The following is a 25,643-nucleotide window of genomic DNA, read 5'->3' as shown; positions in this document are numbered from 1 at the left end:
CTGTAAAGAAAGAAAGAAAGATAAAATAAATACTTTATAAGGAGGATGTGATAATAATGAAAGGAGTGAATTCCTACTGTTAAGTATGGTGACAGAAACATACCAGAGTGTGATTAGCCCCTTCAGACAGGAGGCGCTCGAACCAGTGATGGACACCATGTTCAGCGCCTCCCAAATGTCTGAATGGGATAATCGCATTGTGTTAGTCTGTCACCTTGCTTAGGAGTTAAAAAACCTTACTTAAAGTTTTAAAAAAATCTATATGTAAAATTTTAAATGGCCCTTTTTATTCTCCATTCAAAAATAAAGAAAAAGAAAAAAAAACAGACTTGCTTATCTAGCATCGTCACGTTTGAAAGCATCCAAAATAACACAAAATAAAATTTAATTAAACCATATGTTAAGATTAAAAATAAATAAATAAATAATCCCCTCATGGAGTAAGATTCGCCAAATTCATTAAAGGAAACGTGACACCAGAAAAACATTACTAACCTGCTGATATGGGGTTAATCTGAAGGTTGATAGCGTTATTAACCTACCTGGTGCCCAAACTTAGCTGAATGTTGCGGGGAGCAAATTAACTTCATTCCTTGGGCAGCGTTCCGGTTTCAGTCACTGGGGCTTTGTCGCCGCTGGTTCTGTTACCGCTCTGAGTATACAGAGTGTGAGGCAGTGACCGCTGTCATATGCGAGGGTCGATATGTATCCCCAAGGATGCGGATGGAGTCCTATTAGACCCACTGGAGTGCCTTGTTGTCACAGCAGGGCAAAATAAAAGTAAACGTGGACCTGGTATTTGGCCTGGGCATGGTTCAAGAAAAGCCGGTATGGGCTTTTATTTTTTTAAACTGACTGCAGAAAGGAAGTGGGGCTGGTACGTTTCTTCCAGGCCGTGTCCTGCAAGTGGCCTATGGCCACAGATTCCAGTTTGAGAGAAAAAACCCTTGCAACAGAGGGTTGGGTGTGTCAGTGTGGAGTTTGCATGGTGTAGAGCAGACAGTTCTTCAAGAGCACTACCTGTGTGAGGGAACAGTCGAGCGGAGCGAACTCCCGGCACCCTGCAGCGTAATACGGTGGTGCGGTCGCCCACGCCAACTGCATGCATTTATGGACAGTTTTGATCCTGGCTGCGATCCGGAGGATACCGTTTCTTTTGTTTGTAAGTTTTTGGACTTTAAACCTACATTTACTTTGAACTTTCCTGGGTCACTGCCTCATCACTGCATAACGGGGACACCACTGCATTACAAGAGCGACAGCTGTAACCATGCCTTTGCTTGATAGCGCGTATATTCCGAATTGTGAGTGAACCCACGCTGGTGCCACCCGCCATGACTGAACCCGGAACGCTGCCTGGGGAATAACGTTCATTTTCTTCCCACAGCATTAGGCTAAGTGCAGGTGCTGGGCAGGTTAATAACGCTATTAACCTGCATATTAACAATATGTTTTCTGGGAACAGGTTCCCTTTTAGAAAGTGCACTACTCTTAATGAATGAGTAGCATTTTGCAACTGCTGTGGTGTCCAGAAATCTAGCATAATTAAGCCATTGAACTTCCAGTTGCACAAAATTTTGCAACATTTCAAGATGCTTTTTTGCCATCTGGCAAATGCACCTTGATGAATCCAGTCCTATATCTTTGGGATGATCTTTGCTGACTTATTCAATTTCCAGTTCATTTTTTTTACCCCTCAATGAATTTCATGAAAACGAAGCCCAAAAATAATAGCCAAAGTGTGTTGTTTTGTTTTTTTTTTCTTCACCATTTCACCCCACTTTAGGATTTTTTTATTTATTTTTTTCAATACATTACATGGTAAAATGATTGACACCATTCAAAACTACATCTCTTCCTGCAAATAAACATACCTTATGTCAATGGAAATATTAAAAAAAAAATGGTTCTTGGAAGGAGGGGAGGAAAAAACTAAAATGCAAAAGCAAAAAATGTTTGAGCCTTTTAAAGGGAACCTGTCACCCCCAAAAATCGAGGGTGAGCTAAGCCCACCGGCATCAGGGGCTTATCTACAGCATTCGGGAATGCTATAGATAAGCCCCCGATGTATCCTGAAAGATGAGAAAAAGAGGTTAGATTATACTCACCCAGGGGCGGTCCCGCTGCGGACCGGTCTGATGGGCGTCACGGTCCGGTACAGTGCCTCCCATCTTCTTACGATGACGTCCTCTTGTCTTCACGCTGCGGCTCCGGCCCAGGTGTACTTTGTCTACCCTGTTGAGGGCAGAGCAAAGTACTGCAGTGCGCAGGTGCCGGGAAAGGTCAGAGAGGCCCAGCACCTGCGCACTGCAGTACTTTGCTCTGCCCTCAACAGGGCAGACAAAGTACACCTGCGCCGGAGCCGCAGCGTGAAGAGAAGAAGAGGACGGCATCGTAAGAAGATGGGAGGCGCTGGACCGGACCGCGATGCCCATCGGATCGAACCGCTCGCCCAGGTGAGTATAATCTAACTTGTTTTTTCCCATCTTTCAGGATACATCGGGGGCTTATCTACAGCATTCCAGAATGCTGTAGATAAGCCCCTGATGCCGGTGGGCTTAGCTCACCTTCGATTTTGGGGGTGACAGGTTCCCTTTAAAAAGGAATAGTCCCATCAAAGACAACCTTTTTAAAAATGCAGACTTTAAAGGTATGTGCACACAACGGGTTTTTTTTGTTCCGTTCACTTAATCTGCCTGAAAAAAAATGCTTGCTAAATGCTAAAATGAATGGACATATGGTATGCACTGCAAAGTTAATACTACATACTGTTCACATGTTCAGTTTGTTAGGCATCTTTTAACTGTTTCAGGTTTCTAAAGACATGAAGCAGTTAAAAGAAGTGAGTTGTCCATTCTTTTGACAGCTTTAGCTTGAAAGATGCTCACTAGTTTACAAGTTTAAAAAAAAAGTTGCAAAAAGTGCCCATGAAACTACCGAAAATGGTGCATAAAGACAGGACAAATGATGCCAACTTGTCCTGAAGCAGCTTTCTCCTGAAAAACTGGGTGGGTTCGCACACATTCTAAAGACGTCGGGCACATGCTCTAAAGGGTTAGGCTGATCACCACAGGTCGTCGCATGTACTGCAGTTGTTTTTGTAACAGAAGGACCACGCAAGTCTGAAAGATAGATAGATCTCTGTAGGGACTATAAGTTTTTGCTCAAAGACAGGAGTCCTGGGTAGGGGACCCTTATAAAATGTCCATATGCCATTATAGGCGAATTAACACGTTTTTTTGTACAACCACTTTAATTGAAGACACGGACTGTTGTACTTAAGCTACTACTATCATTTTTATTGATTTTGCTGTGTGGACTTGCATTTTTTGTATATGAATAGTGTAGGAAAGCAGGAAGTAAAGTCCTGGATGGGAAATATGTGTCACGAGGTGGTTAGCCTAAGAAATGTAAGTCTCGGAGGTGAAGACTCCAGCAATAGTAGGTAGGCTAAGGTTAAATGCTAACACTACAAGTACTGATGCATGCCCCTGAATAGCTAGGCCATGTGTTCACTGGTCACTCAGCCGGGGGAAGCTACGCAGTCGGTTGTGTTGGAGCTGGGGAGAGACAAGCCGGAATCTCTCTGAGAGGAGACTGAACAGGCCATGTGCACCGAACTGCAAGTGTCACTGATTTCTATGGACAATAGCTGTTTTGTGTTACCTAACTGAGACTAGCTCTGCTGTGTATGATTAGTCTGGGTCTGTGTTGTTTAGTTAGCTCTTGACAAGGCTAGGGATTTTATGTTCATCGTTTTGTTTTTGGTACTGTGCAATCTGTGGAAATAAACATTATTCCATATCTGAGATGAAAACCCCGTGGCTTTGTTTTCCAAGTGGCTACCCGAGAGCATAAATCCCTGCAATAGGTATTAAATGTGTGTTGTGGTTGAACCTCTTTAAACACCCAGGGAACATACGCGATAAGCCTCTTGTAGCTCTAATATGTATAACACATTAAAACTCAAACTCTCAACTTCCCAGACTTTTGTAATTATTGTATAGTGCAAAGTGGAGTCCTGGGGCTAACTGAAGTCCCTTTTGAGTTTAAGGTTCTGATAGATGTTAAATAACTTTTGACCAAATGGTCAGTTGTCTAATATCTATGTGTTCAAACATTGCCCCACCCCTTCCCCGCCATACCATAGCTCCTCTCAAATGTGTGTGGTTTTTTTCAATGTGAAAGGGGAGGAAAGTAAACTGCAATCAGACACCTGAAGTTGGTTTATCTCTCAGGAATGCCCAAGCTTCATCTGTTGGGTGAGGTCCTGGCTTTATGATGACAGAGACCAACTCTGTATGATGTAGACGCAGTTTTCAGCAGTTGCAAGTTCAAGCAAAGATTGGGCTTGGGCTCAGATGAATGTGAACTGCAGTTATGACATCTTGATGGATTTATTGTGATTAATGGATTCTATTCACTATTCATTGGGATACGTCGGAGATCCATCAAGGTTTCTGTTGTGTTGAGGGAAAGAGTAGTGCGCTCTATCAACAGCTCTTGTAGCCACAACGAAAAACCATAGTGCATGTACAAACAAAGAATACCCGTTTATTCCAGCAACAGTGAAAAACAAGGAACACATGCATAGATTGTAAGTTCTTGGGTTCACAATGTAAAATTTGTAACAGGACCTCTAGTTAGCGCAAAGGCCTTTGGGACTCCTTAGGCACCAGTACTCTAGCGTAAATGCTACTACTGCACCCCCTATAGTTAGACGCCTACACTCTGGGATGGAGATAAGGTGGACAACCTCCCACCCGCTCTATGGTTGTCCACAAAAAAACTGCCACATTATTAAAAGAGAGATAAGTGGCATTACATAGACCCACTTCTCTGTTCCAGCAGAAGCAATTGTTTGAAGATCACTGTTTTAGTTCCCTCTGCTTTGTCCACATTGACAGCCATGCAGTGTCACCTCTTAGGCTTGAAGAACCTCTTCTTCAATTATCTGACCACTGTGGCTAGACTTCACATATGCATTGGAGGGTCTGTCACTGCTGTAAAATTTGCAGAAAAAAGTATAGAGAAGTGTTTTTCCCCAGTATAATAAAGGACACCATGACTTGTCCAGTGGATGCTTTTGGTATCAGCAATGTAAGATCGGATCTGGTCACAGATCATGACAGAGAGTGAAAATAACAAATCCCTGATTGCTATCATTCTATTTTTCATGTACTCTATCTAGGTTCAGAATATTACTGCAGTCAATACAATGAAGTCAAGTTAGTTTTCCACAAGTCTTGGTGGACTTTATTCACTTCATAAATGGCCCATATTCCTCATAACCTCTAGCCATGACCATCCTTAGGTGTAACAAAATACACTGTTGTGGATATGTGAGACAAGGATTTGAGAAACATTATGAAGCGTTCTGCCTGTACTCAGTCTGTAGGGCCGTGACAAAGAGCCTCCACGTGAAAGAGAACGCGGCTGAGTGCTAATTACCATTCTTCCGGACGTAGAACTATACTGAGTGCCATCGTCTGGCTTTATTATAAGTACTCGGTATGAGTGCCAAGCAGAAGAGATAAGTGGCCTGTGTTTAGTGGAAATTATCTCTGCTTTTAACCTCCTATTACTTAAAATGCAAATGGGAAAACATTTCCTATAAATCTCTCACCGAACATTTCTATTTAATGCATAATGAATGTCGTTGTTAAATATTACTGAAATAAGTGAGCAGAGCTTCATTCATTATTTACAGACAACTTTGTTCCCAGTCAATATTTCTGAGGGTGAGCGAATCCTGGGATTGAGAAAGGAAGATGAAGGTGGAAGCGGCAAATAGAGAGAAAATAGATTGTTCTTCATGTAGAACTCTAGTATCAACAGAGGTCTTGACTTAGTCATTCTCGTCTCATCCAAACTGCAGCGCTCTACACCAACATTCTCCATGCCAGGCATGCACAAGTAAAGATGAATAGATAACAAATAGTCCTAAGCCAATAATCCCCAAAGCAAAAATAAAAACCCTGAAAGGTTATAGATGGGAAATAATAATAATAATAATAATAATCTTTATTTATATAGCGCCAACATATTCCGCAGCGCTTTACAGTTTAACAGTTTCAAACACAACAGTCATAGGTAACAACGTTAACAATACAGTAATAAAGCAAAAATAAGACAAAATAAGACGACCCTGCTCGTGAGAGCTTACAATCTACAATGAGGTGGGGAGATACAAAGCACAGGTGTGTATTTACAATGGTGTATTTACAGTGATGGTCCAGCCATCTTCCGGGGTGGGGGTAGATGGAAGTAGTGAATGGGTTACACACGCACAAAAACATAAAATGAGTTTGATTAGGGAACGTGATAGGCCGCTCTGAACAAATGTGTTTTGAGCGAGCGCCTAAAACTATGCAAGTTGTGGATGGTCCTAATGTCTTGGGGTAGAGCATTCCAGAGGATTGGCGCAGCACGGGAGAAGTCTTGGAGTCGGGAGTGGGAGGTACGGATTAGTGCAGAGGTTAGTCGAAAGTCATTTGCAGAGCGCAGAGGTCGGTTAGGCCGATAGACAGAAATGAGGGAGGAGATGTAAGGGGGTGCCGCACTATGGAGAGCTTTGTGGGTGAGAACAAGTACTTTGAATTGTATCCTGTAATGAATGGGCAGCCAGTGTAACGACTGGCGAAGAGCGGACAGGTCCGAGTAACGATTAGCCAGATGGACGACCCTGGCTGCTGCATTAAGGATAGACTGGAGAGGGGAAAGTCGAGTGAGGGGGAGGCCAATTAATAGAGCGTTACAGTAGTCCAGACGGGAGTGGATTAGGGCGACAGTGAGAGTTTTTGTTGTCTCCATGGTGAGAAAAGGGCGGATTCTAGAGATGTTCTTTAGGTGTAAGCGGCACGAGCGGGCAAGAGATTGTATGTGGGAGGTGAAGGAGAGATCAGAGTCAAACATAACACCCAGACAGCGTGCCTGCTGCCGGAGAGGGAAATGTCAGATTTAGGGAGGTTAGTAGAAGGCGGGAGCAGAAGAAGTTCAGTTTTGGAGAGGTTGAGTTTCAGATAGAGAGCGGACATGATGTTGGAGACTGCAGACAGTCAGTGGCGTTCTGTAGTACAGCGGGGGTAAGGTCAGGGGATGACGTGTATAGTTGTGTGTCATCAGCATAAAGATGGTACTGAAAACCAAATCTGCTGATGGTCTGTCCAATTGGGGCCGTGTAGAGGGAGAAGAGAAGGGGGCCAAGGACTGAGCCCTGAGGTACCCCGTGAGAGGAAGAGGAGATGAAGTGGAGCCAGAGAACAGAACACTGAAGGAGCGTTCAGAAAGATAGGAGGAGAACCAGGAGAGAGCAGTGTCCTTAATGCCTAGTGACTGGAGCCTAGAGAGTAGGAGAGGGTGGTCAACAGTGTCGAAAGATCGAGGAGAATGAGCAGAGAGTGGTCACCGTTACATTTTGCTGTCAGAAGGTCATTGGTCACCTTGATGAGTGCAGTTTCTGTCGAATGTAGGGCGCGGAAACCAGACTGTGAAGGGTCTAGAAGGGAATGGGTGGAGAGGTAACGGGTAAGGCGGGAGTAGACTAGGTGCTCCAGGAGTTTTGAGATGAAGGGGAGATTGGAGACTGGTCTGTAGTTATTTGTGCATGATGGGTCAAGGGTGGTTTTTTTTAGTAATGGAGTAATGATAGAGTGTTTGAAGGAGGAGGGAAAAATGCCAGAGGTAAGGGAGAGATTAAAAATTGTAGTTAGGTGAGTTGTGACGACTGGAGAGAGAGACTGGAGGAGGTGTGAGGGAATGGGGTCGGTGGTGCATGTAGTCGGATGAGAAGAGGAGAGGAGCTTGGAGACTTCTTCTGTGATGGGATCGAATGTGGAGAGTGAGCCATGGGAGATGCAGGGAGGGATGGGAGTCATTGCACTTGGTGTCTGGGAGCGGATTTCCTGACGGATATTGTCTATTTTCTCTATAAAGTGGGAGGCCAGGTCATCAGCACAAATATCTGTGATAGGGTCTTGTGCTTTTGGCCTGAGGAGGGAGTGAAAGGTGTTAAAAAGTTTCTTGGGGTTGTTGGATAGTGAGGAGATCAGGGTGGTGTAGTAGGACTGTTTGGCAAGGTGAAGGGCAGAGTTATAGGTCCTTAACATAAATTTGAAGTGTATGAAGTCTCCTGGTGTGCGAGTTTTCCTCCATAAGCGTTCAGCACACCTAGAGCATCGCTGGAGAAATCGGGTTTGCGATGTGAGCCAGGGCTGTTTCACTCTGTGTTTGGAGGTTCTGATGGTGAGGGGAGCTACTTGGTCTAGGGTGCTTCTAAGAGTGTCATTGCTTCTAAGAGTGTCATTGTAGTGATGTACTGCCAGATCAGGACAGGAAAAAGAGGAGATTGGGGACAGTGATGAATGTAAGGAGTCTGAAAGTGTATGAGGGTTAATGGCTTGTAGATTTCTGAGTGTGTGGTAGGTAGGAGAGTGCTGGGGTGGGAGAGGAATTGTGAGTGTGAAGGAGAGAATGTTGTGGTCAGAGAGGGGAAGTGGTGAGTTATCTAGGTGGGAGATTGAACAGAGCCGGACAAAGACCAGGTCCAGGGTGTTACCATCTTTGTGTGTTTCAGAGGTTGAGAGCTGTGAGAGGCCGAGAGAAGTTGTTAGTGATAGAAGCTGGGATGCAGATGTGGAAGTGGGGCTGTTAATGGGAATGTTGAAGTCTCCCAGTATAAGGGTTGGTAGTTCTGAGGACATGAAGTGCGGCAGCCAGGCTGAGAAGTGGTCCAGGAAGTGGGTGGGTGAGCCTGGGGGCCGGTATATGACCGCTACTCTGAGGGAGAGGGGACGGAAGAGCCTGATGGTGTGGACCTCAAAAGAAGGGAATGAAAGTGATGTTCTTAAAGAGGCAGTGTTCCCATGTTTACCTCCATGTACAGCTGAGTGAGCCTATCTACCACAGTGTATATATATATATACACACACACACACACACACACACACACACACACACACACACACACACACACACACACACTTGCCCTTTTCCCGATTTCCTATTTGGTTGCATGTTTGTCACGCTTATGTTTCGGATCACCAACCAAGTTTAAATATTAGACAAAAATAGCACAAGTAAACAAATTGAAGTTCTTAAATGAAGGCCTTTATTAATGGAAAAAGAAATCCAAACCTACAGGGTCTTGTGTGAAAAAGGTATTGCGCCCCCCCCCCCTCCTTGAATTATGTGTAACTATGCTTAATCACATATTTGGGAAGCGGAGTTCAAATTCTCTAGCCACATGCAGGCCTGATTACTGCCACACATGTTCGTAATCAAGAAATCACTTAACTAGGACATGCCTTACAAAGTGAATTAGACCAAAAGTGCTCAACAGCTAGACATTATGCCGCGATCTAAAGAAATTCTGGAACAAATGAGAAACAAAGTAATTGAGATCGATGGGTCGAGACTCGATACTTGACGTTGGAATGTTTGCGTTGCCACTCACCCGACGCTGATTTTATACATATGATATGGCAGTGCCCCATTGTTTCTCACTTTTGGAGGGAGGTAACGTCGCTGTTAACTTCAATACTGTGAATTCCGATTCCTCTTGAACCCTTGGTTTGCCTGTTTGGAGTGTGGGATGAGGAGGCCTGGGAACACTATGTGGGGATTTTTCTGCGAGAAACACTTTTTTTGGCAAGAAAATTGTTAGCTTTGCGGTGGATGGGGAACTCACCCCCCTCCATTAGGTCCTGGATTGAGTTGGTGAATGCAGTTGTCCCCTATGAGCGTACTATTTATCAAAACAGGGGTTGCCCGGGTAAGTTCAATAAAATCTGGGATAGATGGAATGCCTCTCACCTCACTCTGTGACCTGACTAATTGATAGAGACGCGGTTTAGCCTTTGTTCTGCAAGTATTGCGCAATGGGGAAAAAATATTCAGCTATTGTTAAGTGGCGGCTTAGTAGTTCTGGAGGTTTAGTTTAGTTGTAGTTTAAGAACCTTATGTTCTGATTGTTCCATAACTTTACATATATGTTCTTCTATGTGAAATGATTGGCATGTATGCTCTGTCTTTTTCATCTCCTGTAAATGTAACCGCGCAAACTAATGACAAGGACAAATATGTATGCTGTGTTTTATTTTGTGATTGATAAATAAACGAATTTAAAAAAAAAAGTAATTGAGATCTATCAGTCGGAAAAAGGTTATAAAGCCATTTCTCAAGCTTTGGGACTCTAGCTAACTACACTGAGAGCTATTCTACACAATTGGTGAAAACATGGAACAGTGGTGAACCTTCCCAGGAGAGGCCAGTCAACCAAAATTATCCCAAGAGCACAGCGATGACTCATCCAAGAGATCACAAAAGACCCAACAACATCCAAAGAACTGCAGGCCTCACTTGCCTCAGCTAAGGTCAGTGTTCCTGACTCCACCATAAGAAAGGGACTGGACAAAAATGGCCTGCATGGCAGAGTTCCAAGACGAAAACCACTGTTTAGCAATAAGAACATAAGTCTTGTCTCAGTTTTGCCAGAAAACATCTTGATGATCCCCATGACTTTTGGTAGAATAGTCTGTGGACTAAAGAGACAAAAGTTGAACTTTTTGGAAGTTGTTGCTGCTAAATGTGGCCCAACCAGTTATTAGGTTTAGGGGGCAATCACTTTTTCACGCAGGGCCCTGTAAGTTTGGATTTCTTTTTCCCTTTATAATAAATACCTTAATTTAAAAATTGCATTTTGTGTTTATTTTTATCTAATATTTAAATTTGTTTGGTGATCTGAAACATTTAAGTATGACAAACATGAACAAGAATAGGAAATCACGAAGGCGGAAAACACTTTTCCACACAACTATATATGTCTAAAACAAATATATGTGATGCAAAACACATTAAGCCAGATTTCTGGCACACATATTAATCAGCCCAACTTTCTTTCACTGATACAAAGTTACAGTACATAGGTTAAAAAATATATAGCTTTTTTCTTTTTCAATTGTTTTATTCTCAGCTAGATGGTAGCCCGATTCTAACGCATCGGGTATTCTAGAATATGTATGTAGTTTATTTATGAAGATTTTAGAATAATACATTGAATACACAGGATTCGGACTGCGCCTGTCGCTGATTGTTCGGCCATGTAGTATATAGCAGCCCACATAGTAAATAGCACAGCCACGTAGTATATTGCACAGCCACGTAGTATATAGCACAGCCACGTAGTATATAGCACAGCCACGTAGTATATAACAGCCCACGTAGTAAATAGCACAGCCATGTAGTACATAGCACAGCCACATAGTATGTTGCACAGCCACATAGTATGTTGCACAGCCACGTAGTATATAGCACAGCCACATAATATATAGCACAGCCACGTAGTATATAGAACAGCCCACGGAGTATTTAGCACAGCCAACGGAGTATATAGCACAGCTACGTAGTATATAACACAGCCCACGGAGTATATAGCACAGACCACATAGCATATAACACAGCTCACGTAGAATATAACAGCCCATGCACGCAGTATATAACACAGCCCATGTAGTATATAACACAGCCCACATAGTATATTGCACAGCCCACGTAGTATATTGCACAGCCCACGCAGTATATTGCACAGCCCACGTAGTACATTGCACAGCCCACGTAGTATATAGCACAGCCCACGTAGTATATAGCACAGCCCACGTAGTATATTGCACAGCCACGTAGTATATTGCACAGCCACGTAGTATATTTCACAGCCCATGTAGTATATTGCACAGCCCATGTAGTATATTGCACAGCACACCTAATATATTGCACAGCTCACGTAGTACGTTGCACAGCCCACGTAGTACATTGCACAGCCCACGTAGTACATTGCACAGCCCACATAGTACATTGCACAGCCCACATAGTACATTGCACAGCCCACATAGTACATTGCACAGCCCGCGCAGTACATTGCACAGCCCATGTATATTGCACAGCCCACGTAGTACATTGCACAGCCCTCGTATAATATTGCACAGCCCACGTATTATATTGCACAGCCCACGTATTATATTGCACAGCCCACGTAGTATATTGCACAGCCAACGTAGTATATTGCACAGCCCACGTAGTATATTGCACAGCCCACGTAGTATATTGCACAGCCCACGTAGTATATTGCACAGCCCATGTAGTATATTGCACAGCACACGTAGTATATAGCACAGCCCGCGTAGTATATAGCACAGCCCACGTAGTATATTGCACAGCCCACATAGTACATTGCACAGCCCGCGCAGTACATTACACAGCCCATGTATATTGCACAGCCCACGTAGTACATTGCACAGCCCTCGTATGATTTTGCACAGCCCACGTATTATATTGCACAGCCCACGTAGTATATTGCACAGCCACGTAGTATATTGCACAGCCACATAGTATATTGCACAGCCCATGTAGTATATTGCACAGCCCACCTAATATATTGCACAGCTCACGTAGTACATTGCACAGCCCACATAGTACATTGCCCAGCCCTCATATGATATTGCACAGCCCACGTATGATATTGCACAGCCCACGTAGTATATTGCACAGCCCAAGTAGTATATTGCACAGCCCACGTAGTATATTGCACAGCCCACGCAGTATATAGCAATGTGGGCATCATATCCCTGTTAAAAAAAGAATGAAAATAAAAAATAGTTATATACTCACCTTCCGTTGGCCCCGAATCCAGGCGAAGCGGTTACCGAGGCTTCTCGCACGCTCCGGTCCCAAGAGTGCATTGCGGTCTCGCGAGATGATGACGTAGCGGTCTTGTGAGACCGCTACGTCATCATCTCACGAGACTGCAATGCATGGAGCGGTCACCGGAACATCGCGAGGAGCGGGAAAGGCCTGTTCCTGATCCGGGGGCCAACAGAAGGTGAGTATATAACGATTTTTTATTATTTTTAACATTAGATCTTTTTACTATTGATGCTGCATAGGCAGCATCAATAGTAAAAAGTTGGTCACACAGGGTTAATAGCAGCGGTAACGGAGTGCGTTACGCCGCGGCATAGCGCAGTCCGTTACCGCTGCCATTAACCCTGTGTGAGCGCTGACTGGAGGGGATTATGGAGCGGGCACTGACTGCGGGGAGGAAGGAGCGGCCATTTGCCGCCGGACTGTGCCCGTCACTGATTGGTCGTGGTCGTTTTGCCGCGACCAATCAGCGACTTGGATTTCCATTACAGACAGAGGCCGCGACCAATGAATATCCGTGACAAATGGACAGACAGACGGAAGTGACCCTTAGACAATTATATAGTAGATGGGCTAAAAGGAAGGAGTGATTTGAACTTGTGTTAAATTTTCTCTTCATATTTTTAAAACCGTTTTTCTGGTATTTGATAGTCCCCTTAAGGAACTTGAAGCTACGATCGACTGATCGCACTGTTATGTATAGCAGGGATCCAATAGGTAAAGTTTCTCTTTGTGGAGAGTGAAATGTCAAGCCTGACATGCCTAGGTGAGGAGACGAGGAAGTAGTAATCCTAAAAGTCAATATCAACTCTCTAACGAGCCTTGTCTGATAACTTAGGATAAAAACCAAAACCAAAAATTCAATTTGCAGATACTGTGTTTTGGGGTACTGTCCCTCGTCAGTGCAAAGTTTTGACTGGGTGAGAGGCGTCTGACCGGGATTCAAGTACGGCAGTTATGTATAGCAGAAATCACGAGGGCCGGCATTCATAGGAGGATTGTAATGACGGGCATCGGGGTAATCAGCAGACATCGGCTGTCACGGCAACCCATAGGAGCCCCACGATCAAGTGACAGGCTAGCCGATGGGAGCGTGGAATGGCGTGCTTCTTGCCAGTGCATATAAAATCCTCCTGTCATAAATTGACAGGTGGTTTTAACAGGTTAACAGCCACAGGCTGGGCACAACTCCACCCACAACTATTAAAGAGCATTAAAGGCACATGACGAGTGATTAACTCAGCTGTCATGTGCGGTGAAAAATGTGGCCTCCGCGTGCAAGCCTTCATCAAAGGCAGGGGATGCGGCATATAATGTAAATATATTGCATGTTTTGAAGGGTTAATGATTGTTCTGTACACATAGTAGTTTGATGACCTTTTTAGACCGACCATATGCCAATCTGATTGGGTGGTTATTCCAGAATTCTGCTGCACAACATCTCGAAATTGCACAAAAACAAATTTTGCAACTTTTGTATTACTTTTCGCAGTTTTTATGCTAATCCTGGACAGCTTCGCCATCCAAAGTGGATGGAACTGTGGCATGACACAGTATGGCTAAGCCAACCTGTCAAAGTCATCAAAATTTATGCCACAAATCTACCCCAGTCCCTGGCGGAGTAACCCTTGTGATGCAGGCGAATTGTCAAGTGCGCCTCTCAATGAATTAAGAGCATCTTACTCCAGCGGTGCCTTCAGTAAGTCTAGCGTGCACAATGCCAGTTTTAATGAATGAATCTGATCCAGTGTCAGATGACACCGCTTACTAAACTACACGGTGATTTATAATCTTCCCATGATAACAATAGTAACAAAAATACTACTAGGAAAGTTGAGACTGTCTCGTAAAATCATTGTATTGCTGTCGCTATACATAGACTGTAAAGAGATCAGACTTTTACTATAAAAAAAGTACAGCGGCAGCAGCTTGTGTCAGATTTTATGTGATCACCATGGTGCTCTATTAGAAACTGCTTTCACACCTACCTACTAAATCTCCAGAAATAGCAGCAATGTGAGCTCCTGCACTGCAATGTATAGAGCTCGGTGTTCACACATGAGACGGTGGCTTCCGGGCCAGCAGTAAGTACTATTTCTGTCTAATCGGAGTATTTTGGGCTTCTATGAGTGCGATACTGTATTTCTGAAATGTTACCTGACAGATTATGCCATTTTATTCTATTCCATTCAATAAATAAAACATTGCTAGCTTCTGGAAAGTGAAAGGCACGCTCCATTACTTAATTGACACCTTAGGTCACTGTAACTTGGAAGAAAAGGTCTCCCATTTGGCACCTTGTATTGAAGTCAAATGAGGTGACTCGGGAAGGTTCCCACTTGTCATTAACCACTTGCAGGAGTGGATTAAGGGTAGCCAGGGCCCTGGGCTGTTTAGACACTGTGGGCCCCCGGTCATGTGATGGGGTCATGTGATGGGGTCATGTGACGGGGTCATGCGACGGGGTCACCATATACCTGAACCAGATTATTCCAGAAAAATAGTTGCTGTGGGAAACTATAACCTGTCAAACATCCATTGATCTAGTCAATTTACCCTTCAGTTCAGTATATAGTATACAGTGTATAGTGTCAGTGTATAGGTTACACTGACTCACCAGTGAAGTCTCTAAGTGAAGTCTCTAGGTGAAGTCCTTCATCTTTCATGCAACACAGACCACCATCACTTCATTCAGCCAGGACTCGTCTCTGCAGGAAATAACACAGTTATCTAGAGCTCCGCTTGTAGAACACATTACTTAATTTTTCCCAACTTCTACATTACACCACATGAAGAAAAGAGGCGACATAGTGTCACTCTACACAGTAACAGGAACCCCCCCCCCATTTAAAACAGTGTCCTCAAAAAATAAATACATCACTGCAGTAATAATATCCCTTAATTAGCCCCTATGGTAATAATAATATCCCCCATCCTGGCCCCGTGTATCTCATTCCTGGCTCCAGCCATATGTTCTCCCATCCTGCCCTCATGGGTATCCATCCTGCCCCATGATTCTGCACGATCTGTCTCCAATCCTGCCCCATGTCTTTCATTCTGCCCCATGTCTCCAATCATGCCCCGTATCTACATTCTGCCCATGTGTCCAATCCTGCCCCATCTGTCTCCAGCCCTGCCCCTAGTGTGTCCAGCATTTCTGCCCCCAGTGTCCAGCATTTCTGCCCCCAGTGTCCAGCATTTCTGCCCCCAGTGTCCAGCATTTCTGCCCCCAGTGTGTCCAGCATCTCTGCCCCCAGTGTCTCCAGCAATCTGCCCCAGTGATTCCAGCATATTGCCCCCAGTGTGTCCAGCATATTGCCCCAAGTGTGTCCAGCAATCTGCCCCAGTGTCTTCAGCATATTGCCCCCAGTGTGTCCAACATATTGCCCCCAGTGTGTCCAGCATCCTGCCCCAGTGTGTCCAGCATATTGCCCCCAGTGTCTCCAACATATTGCCCCCAGTGTCTCCAACATATTGCCCCCAGTGTCTCCAACATATTGCCCCCAGTGTGTCCAGTATATTGCCCCCAGTGTGTCCAGCATATTGCCCCCAGTGTGTCCAGCATTCTGCCCCCAGTGTCTTCAGCATATTGCCCCCAGTGTCTCCAGCATATTGCCCCCAGTGTCTCCAGCATTCTGCCCCAGTGTGTCCAGCATATTGCCCCCAGTGTCTCCAGCATATTGCCCCCAGTGTCTCCAGCATATTGCCCCCAGTGTCTCCAGCATATTGCCCCCAGTTTGTCCAGAATTCTGCCCCCAGTGTCTCCAGCATATTGCCCCCAGTTTGTCCAGCAATCTGCCCCAGTGTCTCCAGCATATTGCCCCCAGTGTGTCCAGCATCCTGCCCCCAGTGTCCAGCATATTGCCCCCAGTGTGTCCAGCATATTTCCCCCAGTATTTCCAGCATTCTGCCCCCAGTGAGTCCACTATTCTGCCTCCAGTTTGTCCAGAATATTGCCCCTGTGTGTCCAGGAATCTGCACCATTGTCTCCAGCATATTGCCCCCAGTGTCTCCAGCATATTGCCCAAGTGTCTCCAGCATATTGCCCCCAGTGTGTCCAACATATTGCCCCCAGTGTCTCCAGCATATTGCCCCCAGTGTCTCCAGCATATTGCCCCCAGTGTCTGCAGCATATTGCCCCCAGTGTCTCCAGCATATTGCCCCCAGTGTGTCCAGCATTCTGCCCCAGTGTGTACAGCATATTGCCCCCAGTTTGTCCAGCATATTGCCCCCAGTGTCTCCAGCATATTGCCAACAATGTGTCCAGCATATTGCCAACAATGTGTCCAGCATATTGCCCCCAGTGTGTCCAGCATCTTGCCCCCAGTATCCAGCATCTTGCCCCCAGTGTGTCCAGCATATTTCCCCCAGTGTCTCCAGCATCCTGCCCCAGTGTCTCCAGCATATTGCCCCCAGTGTCTCCAGCATATTGCCCCCAGTGTGTCCAGCATTCTGCCCCAGTGTGTACAGCATATTGCCCCCAGTTTGTCTAGCATATTGCCCCGAGTGTCTCCAGCATATTGCCCCCAGTGTCTCCAGCATATTGCCAACAATGTGTCCAGCATATTGCCCCCAGTTTGTCCAGAATTCTGCCCCCAGTGTCTCCAGCATATTGCCCCCAGTGTGTCCAGCATCCTGCCCCCAGTGTCCAGCATCCTGCCCCCAGTGTCCAGCATATTGCCCCCAGTGTGTCCAGCATAATGCCCCCAGTGTGTCCAGCATAATGCCCCCAGTGTGTCCAGCATATTGCCCCCAGTGTGTCCAGCATATTGCCCCCAGTGTGTCCAGCATTCTGCCCCCAGTGAGTCCACTATTCTGCCTCCAGTTTGTCCAGAATATTGCCCCCGTGTGTCCAGCAATCTGCACCAGTGTCTCCATCATATTGCCCCCAGTGTGTCCAGCATATTGCCCCCAGTGTGTCCAGCATATTGCCCCAGTGTGTCCAACAATCTGACCCAGTGTCTCCAGCATATTGCCCCCAGTTTATCCAGCATTCTGCCCCCAGTGTCTCCAGCATATTGCCCACAGTGTGTCCAGCATATTGCCCCCGGTGTCTCCAGCATATTACCCCCAGTGTGTCTAGCATCCTGCCCCCAGTGTGTCCAGCATCCTGCCCTCAGTGTGTCCAGCATATTGCCCCCAGTGTCCAGCATATTGCCCCAGTGTGACCAGCATTCTGCCCCCCAGTGTGTCCAGCATCTCTGCCCCCAGTGTGTCCAGCAATCTGCCCCAGTGTCTCCAGCATATTGCCCCCTGTGTCTCTAGAATATTGCCCCCAGTGTGTCCAGCATCCTGCCCCCAGTGTGTCCAGCAATCTGCCCCAGTGTGTCCAGCATATTGCCCCCATTGTGTCCAGTATCTATGCCCCCAGTGTGTCCAGCAATCTGCCCCAGTGTCTCCAGCATATTGCCCCCAGTGTGTCCAGCATCCTGCCCACAGTGTGTCCAGCATATTGCCCCCAGTGTGTCCAGCATCCTGCCCCCAGTGTGCCCAGCATATTGCCCCCAGTGTGTCCAGCATATTGCCCCCAGTGTGTCCAGCAATCTGCCCCAGTGTGTCCAGCATATTGCCCCCAGTGTGTCCAGCATATTGCCCCCAGTGTGTCCAGCATACTGTCCCCAGTGTGTCCAGCCTCTCTGCCCCCAGTGTCTCCAGCAATCTGCCCCAGTGTGTCCAGCATATTGCCCCCAGTGTGTGCAGCATCGTGCCCACAATGTGTCCAGCATATTGCCCCCAGTGTGTCCAGCATCTCTGCCCCCAGTGTGTCCAGCAATCTGCCCCAGTGTCTCCAGCATATTGCCCCCTGTGTCTCTAGAATATTGCCCCCAGTGTGTCCAGCATCCTGCCCCCAGTGTGTCCAGCAATCTGCCCCAGTGTGTCCAGCATATTGCCCCCATTGTGTCCAGTATCTATGCCCCCAGTGTGTCCAGCAATCTGCCCCAGTGTCTCCAGCATATTGCCCCCAGTGTGTCCAGCATCCTGCCCACAGTGTGTCCAGCATATTGCCCCCAGTGTGTCCAGCATCCTGCCCCCAGTGTGTCCAGCATATTGCCCCCAGTGTGTCCAGCATATTGCCCCCAGTGTGTCCAGCAATCTGCCCCAGTGTGTCCAGCATATTGCCCCCAGTGTGTGCAGCATCGTGCCCACAATGTGTCCAGCATATTGCCCCCAGTGTGTCCAGCATATTGCCCCCAGTGTGTCCAGCATACTGTCCCCAGTGTGTCCAGCCTCTCTGCCCCCAGTGTCTCCAGCAATCTGCCCGTGTTTCCAGCATATTGCCCCCAGTGTGTCCAGCATATTGCTCCCAGTGTGTCCGGCATCTCTGCCCCCAGTGTCTCCAGCAATCTGCCCCAGTGTGTCCAGCATATTGCCCCCAGTGTGTCCAGCATCCTGCCCCCAGTGTGTCCAGCATATTGCCCCCAGTGTGTCCAGAATCCTGCCCCCAGTGTGTCCAGCATATTGCCCCCAGTGTGTCCAGAATCCTGCCCCCAGCGTGTCCAGCATATTGCCCCAGTGTCTCCAGCATCCTGCCCCCAGTGTCTCCAGCGTATTGCCTCCAGTGTGTCCAGCATCCTGCCCACACTGTGTCCAGCATATTGCCCCCAGTGTGTCCAGCATCTCTGCCCCAGTGTCTCCAGCAATCTGCCCTAGTGTTTCCAGCATACGTATTGCCCCCAGTGTGTCCAGCATCTCTGCCCCCAGTGTGTCCAGCAATCTGCCCCAGTGTCTCCAGCATATTGCCCCCAGTGTGTCCAGCATCTCTGCCCCCCAGTGTCTCCAGCAATCTGCCCCAGTGTTTCCAGCATATTGCCCCCAGTGTGTCCAGCAATCTGCCCCATTGTCTCCTGAATATTGCCCCCAGTGTGTCCAGTATCCTACCCCCAGTGTGTCCAGCATATTGCCCCCAGTGTGTCCAGCATCTCTGCCCCCAGTGTCTCCAGCAATCTGCCCCAGTGATTCCAGCATATTGCCCCCAGTGTGTCCAGCATATTGCCCCAAGTGTGTCCAGCAATCTGCCCCAGTGTCTTCAGCATATTGCCCCCAGTGTGTCCAACATATTGCCCCCAGTGTGTCCAGCATCTCTGCCCCCAGTGTGTCCAGCAATCTGCCCCAGTGTCTCCAGCATATTGCCCCCAGTGTCTCCAGCAATCTGCCCTAGTGTTTCCAGCATATTGCCCCCAGTGTGTCCAGCAATCTGCCCCAGTGTCTCCAGAATATTGCCCCCCAGTGTGTCCAGCATCCTGCTCCCAGTGTGTCCAGCATCTCTGCCCCCAGTGTCCAGCATACTGGCTCGGGCCTCCCGGAATGCCGCCCGTTCGCAATAAAAAAAAAAAAAAAAAAGAGTTCTCCTCACCTGTCCGCGCTCCTGCGGCGGTCGAAGCTCTCTCGTCGTAGCTGAAGCGCGCACTCGCAGGCGACTGACAATGACGTCAGATGCCGGCGACGTGCGCGCTGCGGCTGATGTCAGCTGCCAGCCTCCGATTGGCTGGCGGCTGTTTACTTTTGATGTGCGGGCGCACCCCCGCACATCAATAGCGTTTAACTGCTGCAGTGCCGGTAGGGGCCCGGTGGGCAGATGAGACGTGGCCCAATGCAGGCCCCCTCTGCCCACCGGGCCCATACTACTCCAGTCAGGGCAGTAATGCCCTGATGGCGGCGGGCAATCTGAGCGGTAGCCAAGGGCCCCCCCACACCACTGGGCCCTGGGCTACCGCCCAGATCGACCCTATTATAATCCGCTCCTGACCACTTGCCATATGCCACTTAAGGGACTATGAACCTCAAGGCAAGGTCTATGAGCCAAAGTGGAGAACTGGTTAGGAAGAATGGCCTTGGCCCTTTAAGTATTACATAAACGCTCACCCATTAATTGGGCAGCACACATTATAACTCTGCAACGGAAATAAATGGCCTTTTGTTTCTTCTGAAATAGGACCTGTTCAGAATGGCTTTATCTTTTAAAGGGTTCTGATCAAGAAAACCCTTTTTCAGATTAAAAGGGGAAAACTGCCTTTATGCTACGTTTCTATGATGAGCTTTTGGTGAGTTTCTGCAACTATTAGGGTAAGTTCACACTGGGCGTTTTTGCTGCCGTTTTTTTTGCAGCAAAAACTGATCTTGGAAGGACAGAAGCTGTGGCAAAAACGCAGGTTTTTTGTGTCTTTGTCCATGCTAATGTCCATTGACTTTCTGCAGTAAAAACGTGGCAAATAGTGGTACCTGCGTTTTTGCTGCGTTTTTTCAACACCCTTTCAAGCCAATGGGTGAAAAATGCTGCGAAAGCGCTGCAAAAACGCTGAAAGAAGTGACATGCTCTATGTCCAAAAAAAGCAGCAAAGCACAAAATAATGGTGACTGATAAAACAATGTGTGCATGAGATTTCTGAAATCTCATAGGCCTTTGCTGGCACTGTAAAAAGCAGCTGAAAACTAGCATAAAAAAGCAGCAAAAAAAACGCCCTGTGTGAACTTACCGTTATGTAAATTTTGATTTCTTCCGTTTTTTTTAATGCGTTTTTTTTACACGTGTTTGTATTGTGTTTCTCTTTTTGATGTATCATGCTTTAAATAAAGCTGTTTTGTTTTTAATACTTTCTGGTATTTGGCATTGACAAAGCTTTATTGATACATTCATGTACAGATTACATTTCTGCAGCAGAACCGCATTAAAAACATCTGGGGATGCTTCAGCAAGGCTAGAATTGGGCAGGTTGTTCTTTGCGATGAACGTATGAATCAAGCCTCATACAAGGTTATTCTGGAAAAACAGTTGCTTTCTTCTGCTCAGACAATGTTCTCCCAAGGAGGACTGGTTTTTCCAGCAGGACAATGCGCCATGCCACATAGCTAGGTCAATCAAGGTGTGGATGAAGGACCACTACATCAAATCCCTCTAACTGAACCCCATTGAAAACCTCTGGAATGTAATCAAGAGGATGATGGATAGTCACAAGCCATCAAACAGAGACGATCTGCTTACATTTTTGTACCAGGAGTGGCATAAGGTCACCCAAAAGCAGGGTGATAGACTGGTGGAAAGCATGCCAAGACGCATGAAAGCTGTGGTTAAAAATCATGGCTATTCCACAAAATATTGATTGCTGAACTCTTCCTGAGTGAAAACATTAGTATTGTTGTTTCTAAATGATTATGAACTTGACTATTTCTCATTTTCAGAAAATAAATACATAATTTATTACTTGCAACTTCGGAGACATGTTGTCAAAAGTTTATAGAATACAAGAACAATTTACATTTTACTCAAAAATATACCTATAAAGAGAAAAATCAGACAAACTGAAAATTAAAAATTATGCAGTGGTCTCTTAATGTTTCCGTTGCCAAGCGAGTGTCCCCCAAGACATGCAGTAAGCGCTCTTTTACGATCTATCTATCTATCTATCTATCTATCTATCTATCTATCTATCTATAGTAAGATAGCGCTTACTGCGTGTCTTGAGGGACACTCGCTTGGCAACGGGATAAACGCACACAGGCACAATTTTCTTACAAAACCAGTCTATTTGGTTTATTTTGACAGCATAAACCGCAACCTCAGGAACTCGGTAGTATGCAACAGCCTGAACACCGTCTGTACACATTCGGCTTTACAGTGAAACCACAGTCCCTCACTGACCCCGGTCAACATAACACGGATTACAGTCCGTTACCTGTTGGCGTCCATCACACAGGTTCCCGGATGCCTCTTATCCTCAGAGGTATCCCACAGAGTAAACACAGTCTCTCTCTCCCCCCCCGTTCAGTATAACACGGATCCCTGTTCGTTACCTATTGGTGTCGGCCACACAAGTTCCCGGGTACCTCTTATCCTCAGAGGTATCCCACAGATGTCTCTCACAGACCGTCCACTCTGGAGGTATCTCACAGGCCTCCTTGCTCTGGCTTAGACTAGCCAGCACTCAGTCCCATGTGCCAAACACACCTACATTACATAGTTGTAACCACTCTCAGGTACCTATCACATGGTTAGTCATCACGTGACATCACCGCAGGTCCTTAAACACACAATCTTAGGTGTTCAGACACACTCCTTTGGGTGGGTATGTAGGTGACTGGACCCACCCATCTCTCCAAGTCACCTGGAAGCCTTCCCAATGTATAACAAAAACCCGCAACAGTAGATCTGCTGAACAAAACACGCCCAGACTTCCATCACAGGGCCACCCACCTCTGTGATACATACCGCCCACCAATCACATGACCAGTCACCATGCCAATATATATATAATATATGTTTAAAAAGTTGGGTACCATAGTAATAGATGTGATTAGTCCAGCGCCTCCCAGGACTAGCTAATTCCAGTGCCACTTCAGGTGATTGACATGTGTCTTCCATAGCGAGAGACCTGCTAATCATCTGGAACAGTGCTGGGAGATGCTGGCCACGACTCTACCTATGGTCCCCGACTGGATCCTCAAACTATATTTTACTTCAGCTTTTCAGAGAAAAATATACTTGGCTGCAATTGTACAGATCGGCTCAGCTAAAAATTTTCTTACAGGCTCTTTTTAAAGCGACTGTCAGCGCACAATGACTGTTCAAACGACGTACAGGCACTTGGTGCTCCATGGCAGGGCAAAAACCAGTCAGTGCACCTTCCCACCTGATTGTTTTCCATCTCTCTACCCTTTTCTGGCTATATAAAGCCAGAGCTGTCAATCAAAATAGAGGGTGTGGGAGTGGGGGGAGGTTGGAGACAGAGAGAAAACAAGCAGGTGGGAAGGTGCACTTAAATAATTGGCCACGTCACAGTGCACCTAATACCTCTACTTGGTTTGAATAGTCATTTTGGGCTGACAGAGTCCTTTTAAGACAATGTCATCTGCTGTCTGATCATCATAGTGCCTCCTGCAAAGCTGCAGCTGTTTCTATTACTCCAACATAAGTTATCTTTTTATATGTACAGTACCTTGTATTTATCTTTTTGTAGAATATTTTAATCATGACTAAAGCAAAAGGCAAGCTTGTGCTGGATTTTTGTAACCAGAGAGCAGTGATTTGTGGGAGCTCACTTACACAGAGCTTAGCTTTGTGCCACGTATCTGACAGCAGGCTTGAACTAAAGTGATGCATCTTTCCAGAGGATTAGTATTTGAATTATTAGCACAAATTTATGCTAATCTCTGTCCTTAACAAATCATTCTGTCTGATGTTCAATTTCAACCAGATTTTTTCATTTTTAAAGGTCTACCCTCCCCAAACAGTACCACTTTTGTCGGTAAGTTGCATCTGGTATTGCAGGAGCATTTAAGTAGACACTATCCGCTACACCAACAATATATGTATTCCAATGATTGTCTCTAGATTAAGATACTTGTGCCTCTTGTTAGAATATTCTCTATTTAACATTTGGTTTTATTTTCCTGCAGGGTACGGTCATGCTGCCCCGGGAACTGATGCTGGAAAAGTCTTCTGTATGTTCTATGCTGTCCTTGGGATTCCTCTCACACTGGTTATGTTCCAGAGCCTGGGAGAACGCATGAACACTTTTGTCAGATTCTTATTAAAAAAGCTAAAAAAATGTTTCCACATGCGGAAGACTGAGGTGTCCATGGAGAATATGGTGTTAGTTGGCTTCCTTTCATGCATTGGTACACTAGGCATTGGGGCAGCCGCCTTTTCGTACTTTGAAGGTTGGACCTTCTTCCACTCTTACTATTATTGTTTTATTACACTTACAACCATAGGGTTTGGAGACTTTGTTGCCCTTCAGAAAAATGAAGCTTTGCAAAAGAAACCACCATATGTTGCTTTTAGCTTTATGTATATCCTGGTGGGACTGACGGTAATTGGAGCATTCCTCAACTTGGTCGTCCTCCGCTTCTTGACCATGAACTCTGAAGATGAAAGACGAGATGCAGAAGAGAGGGCTTCTCTACGGAGAGCACAGAATAGCATCTCTCTACGGTCAAAGATGGATGCCCGCAGTCGGAGTTCTATTTATCTTCCCATAGGAGATAGGACAAGCCAGATTAACCTGATACCTCTCATGCAGGATGATCCTGACAGGGGGAGACGCAGGTCTTCGAATGCAACCTCGAGAGCAGGGTCTTTTTGCACATATATGTGCTACCGCTCCCCTTTTTGTGACAGTCCTGCGATATCGCACCATGAGGCACTGAGTTGCCACACCAACCCAGTTTATTACAACTCAATCTCCTTCAAAATTGATGAAATTTCCCTTTGCACTCGTGACAACACTGGCTTCTCTTCTCCTGACAGCTTTTTTTCACCAGAGAATCAGCGTTACACAAACCATTTCAGAGTCAGGAGGAAATCTATTTAAAACATGGCTAGACATATTCTCGTCATGTGTTTTGATATCTGAGTCTGAACTCGTATCACCCTGTCACGGTTCCTAGTGACCGTATAGAAGGTCTGTCAGACTGTGATGCAGGGACTCTCATGCTATGTATATCCTCTGCATGTTACCTCGTGAAGAAGATCTGCAATTACTAAATGACTACCATTTCTTTGTACGGTATAATGCTTCCTTTGTATGTAGCTCCTTGCAGCTCAAGCCATCAGAAACTAATGGGAATTGTGAAAGAAATCAGTGTATTCTTCGCAACTTGGTCTTTTTGGGCAGAATGACACAAGATATTACGGTGTATAAAGAGAGAGAGATTAAATTCCGCCATCCAAATGTATTACTACTCCTCCATAAATCACTTGTAAGAACATAAAATATGGGATCACGTTTTGGACTCCTCATTTTAAAAAGGATTTTGGAAAGTTAGAGAATGTTCAATGGCAGCAACTAGATTATTACAGGAGATTGAAGAGCTCTCCTATAATGAGAGGTTAGGAAAGTTGGGCTTGTTAGGCTTAGAAGAAAAGATGCCTATGGGGTGATCTCATCTACATGAATAAATACATGTGTGGTCAATACAAAGGCTGGCACATGATTTATTCATTCCAAGGA

At 45.9% G+C, this 25,643-nt stretch overlaps 1 protein-coding gene across 1 annotated transcript in view; it reads left to right on the top strand.

Moving 5' to 3' along the window:
- The window catches only part of LOC143769094 (potassium channel subfamily K member 9-like), a 52,285-nt gene extending 26,927 nt beyond the window's left edge, over positions 1-25,358 (top strand). The window contains exon 3 of the mRNA XM_077257673.1: positions 24,088-25,358. Within this exon, the coding sequence (XP_077113788.1) occupies positions 24,088-25,004 (917 nt within the window). The 3' untranslated portion in view covers positions 25,005-25,358. The remainder of the gene's footprint in view (positions 1-24,087) is intronic.
- The last annotated feature ends 285 nt before the right edge of the window (positions 25,359-25,643 follow it).

Source organism: Ranitomeya variabilis, chromosome 4, assembly GCF_051348905.1.
Source record: "Ranitomeya variabilis isolate aRanVar5 chromosome 4, aRanVar5.hap1, whole genome shotgun sequence".
Taxonomy (NCBI): domain Eukaryota; kingdom Metazoa; phylum Chordata; class Amphibia; order Anura; family Dendrobatidae; genus Ranitomeya; species Ranitomeya variabilis.
This window is presented reverse-complemented; position numbering and strand designations above follow the sequence as displayed.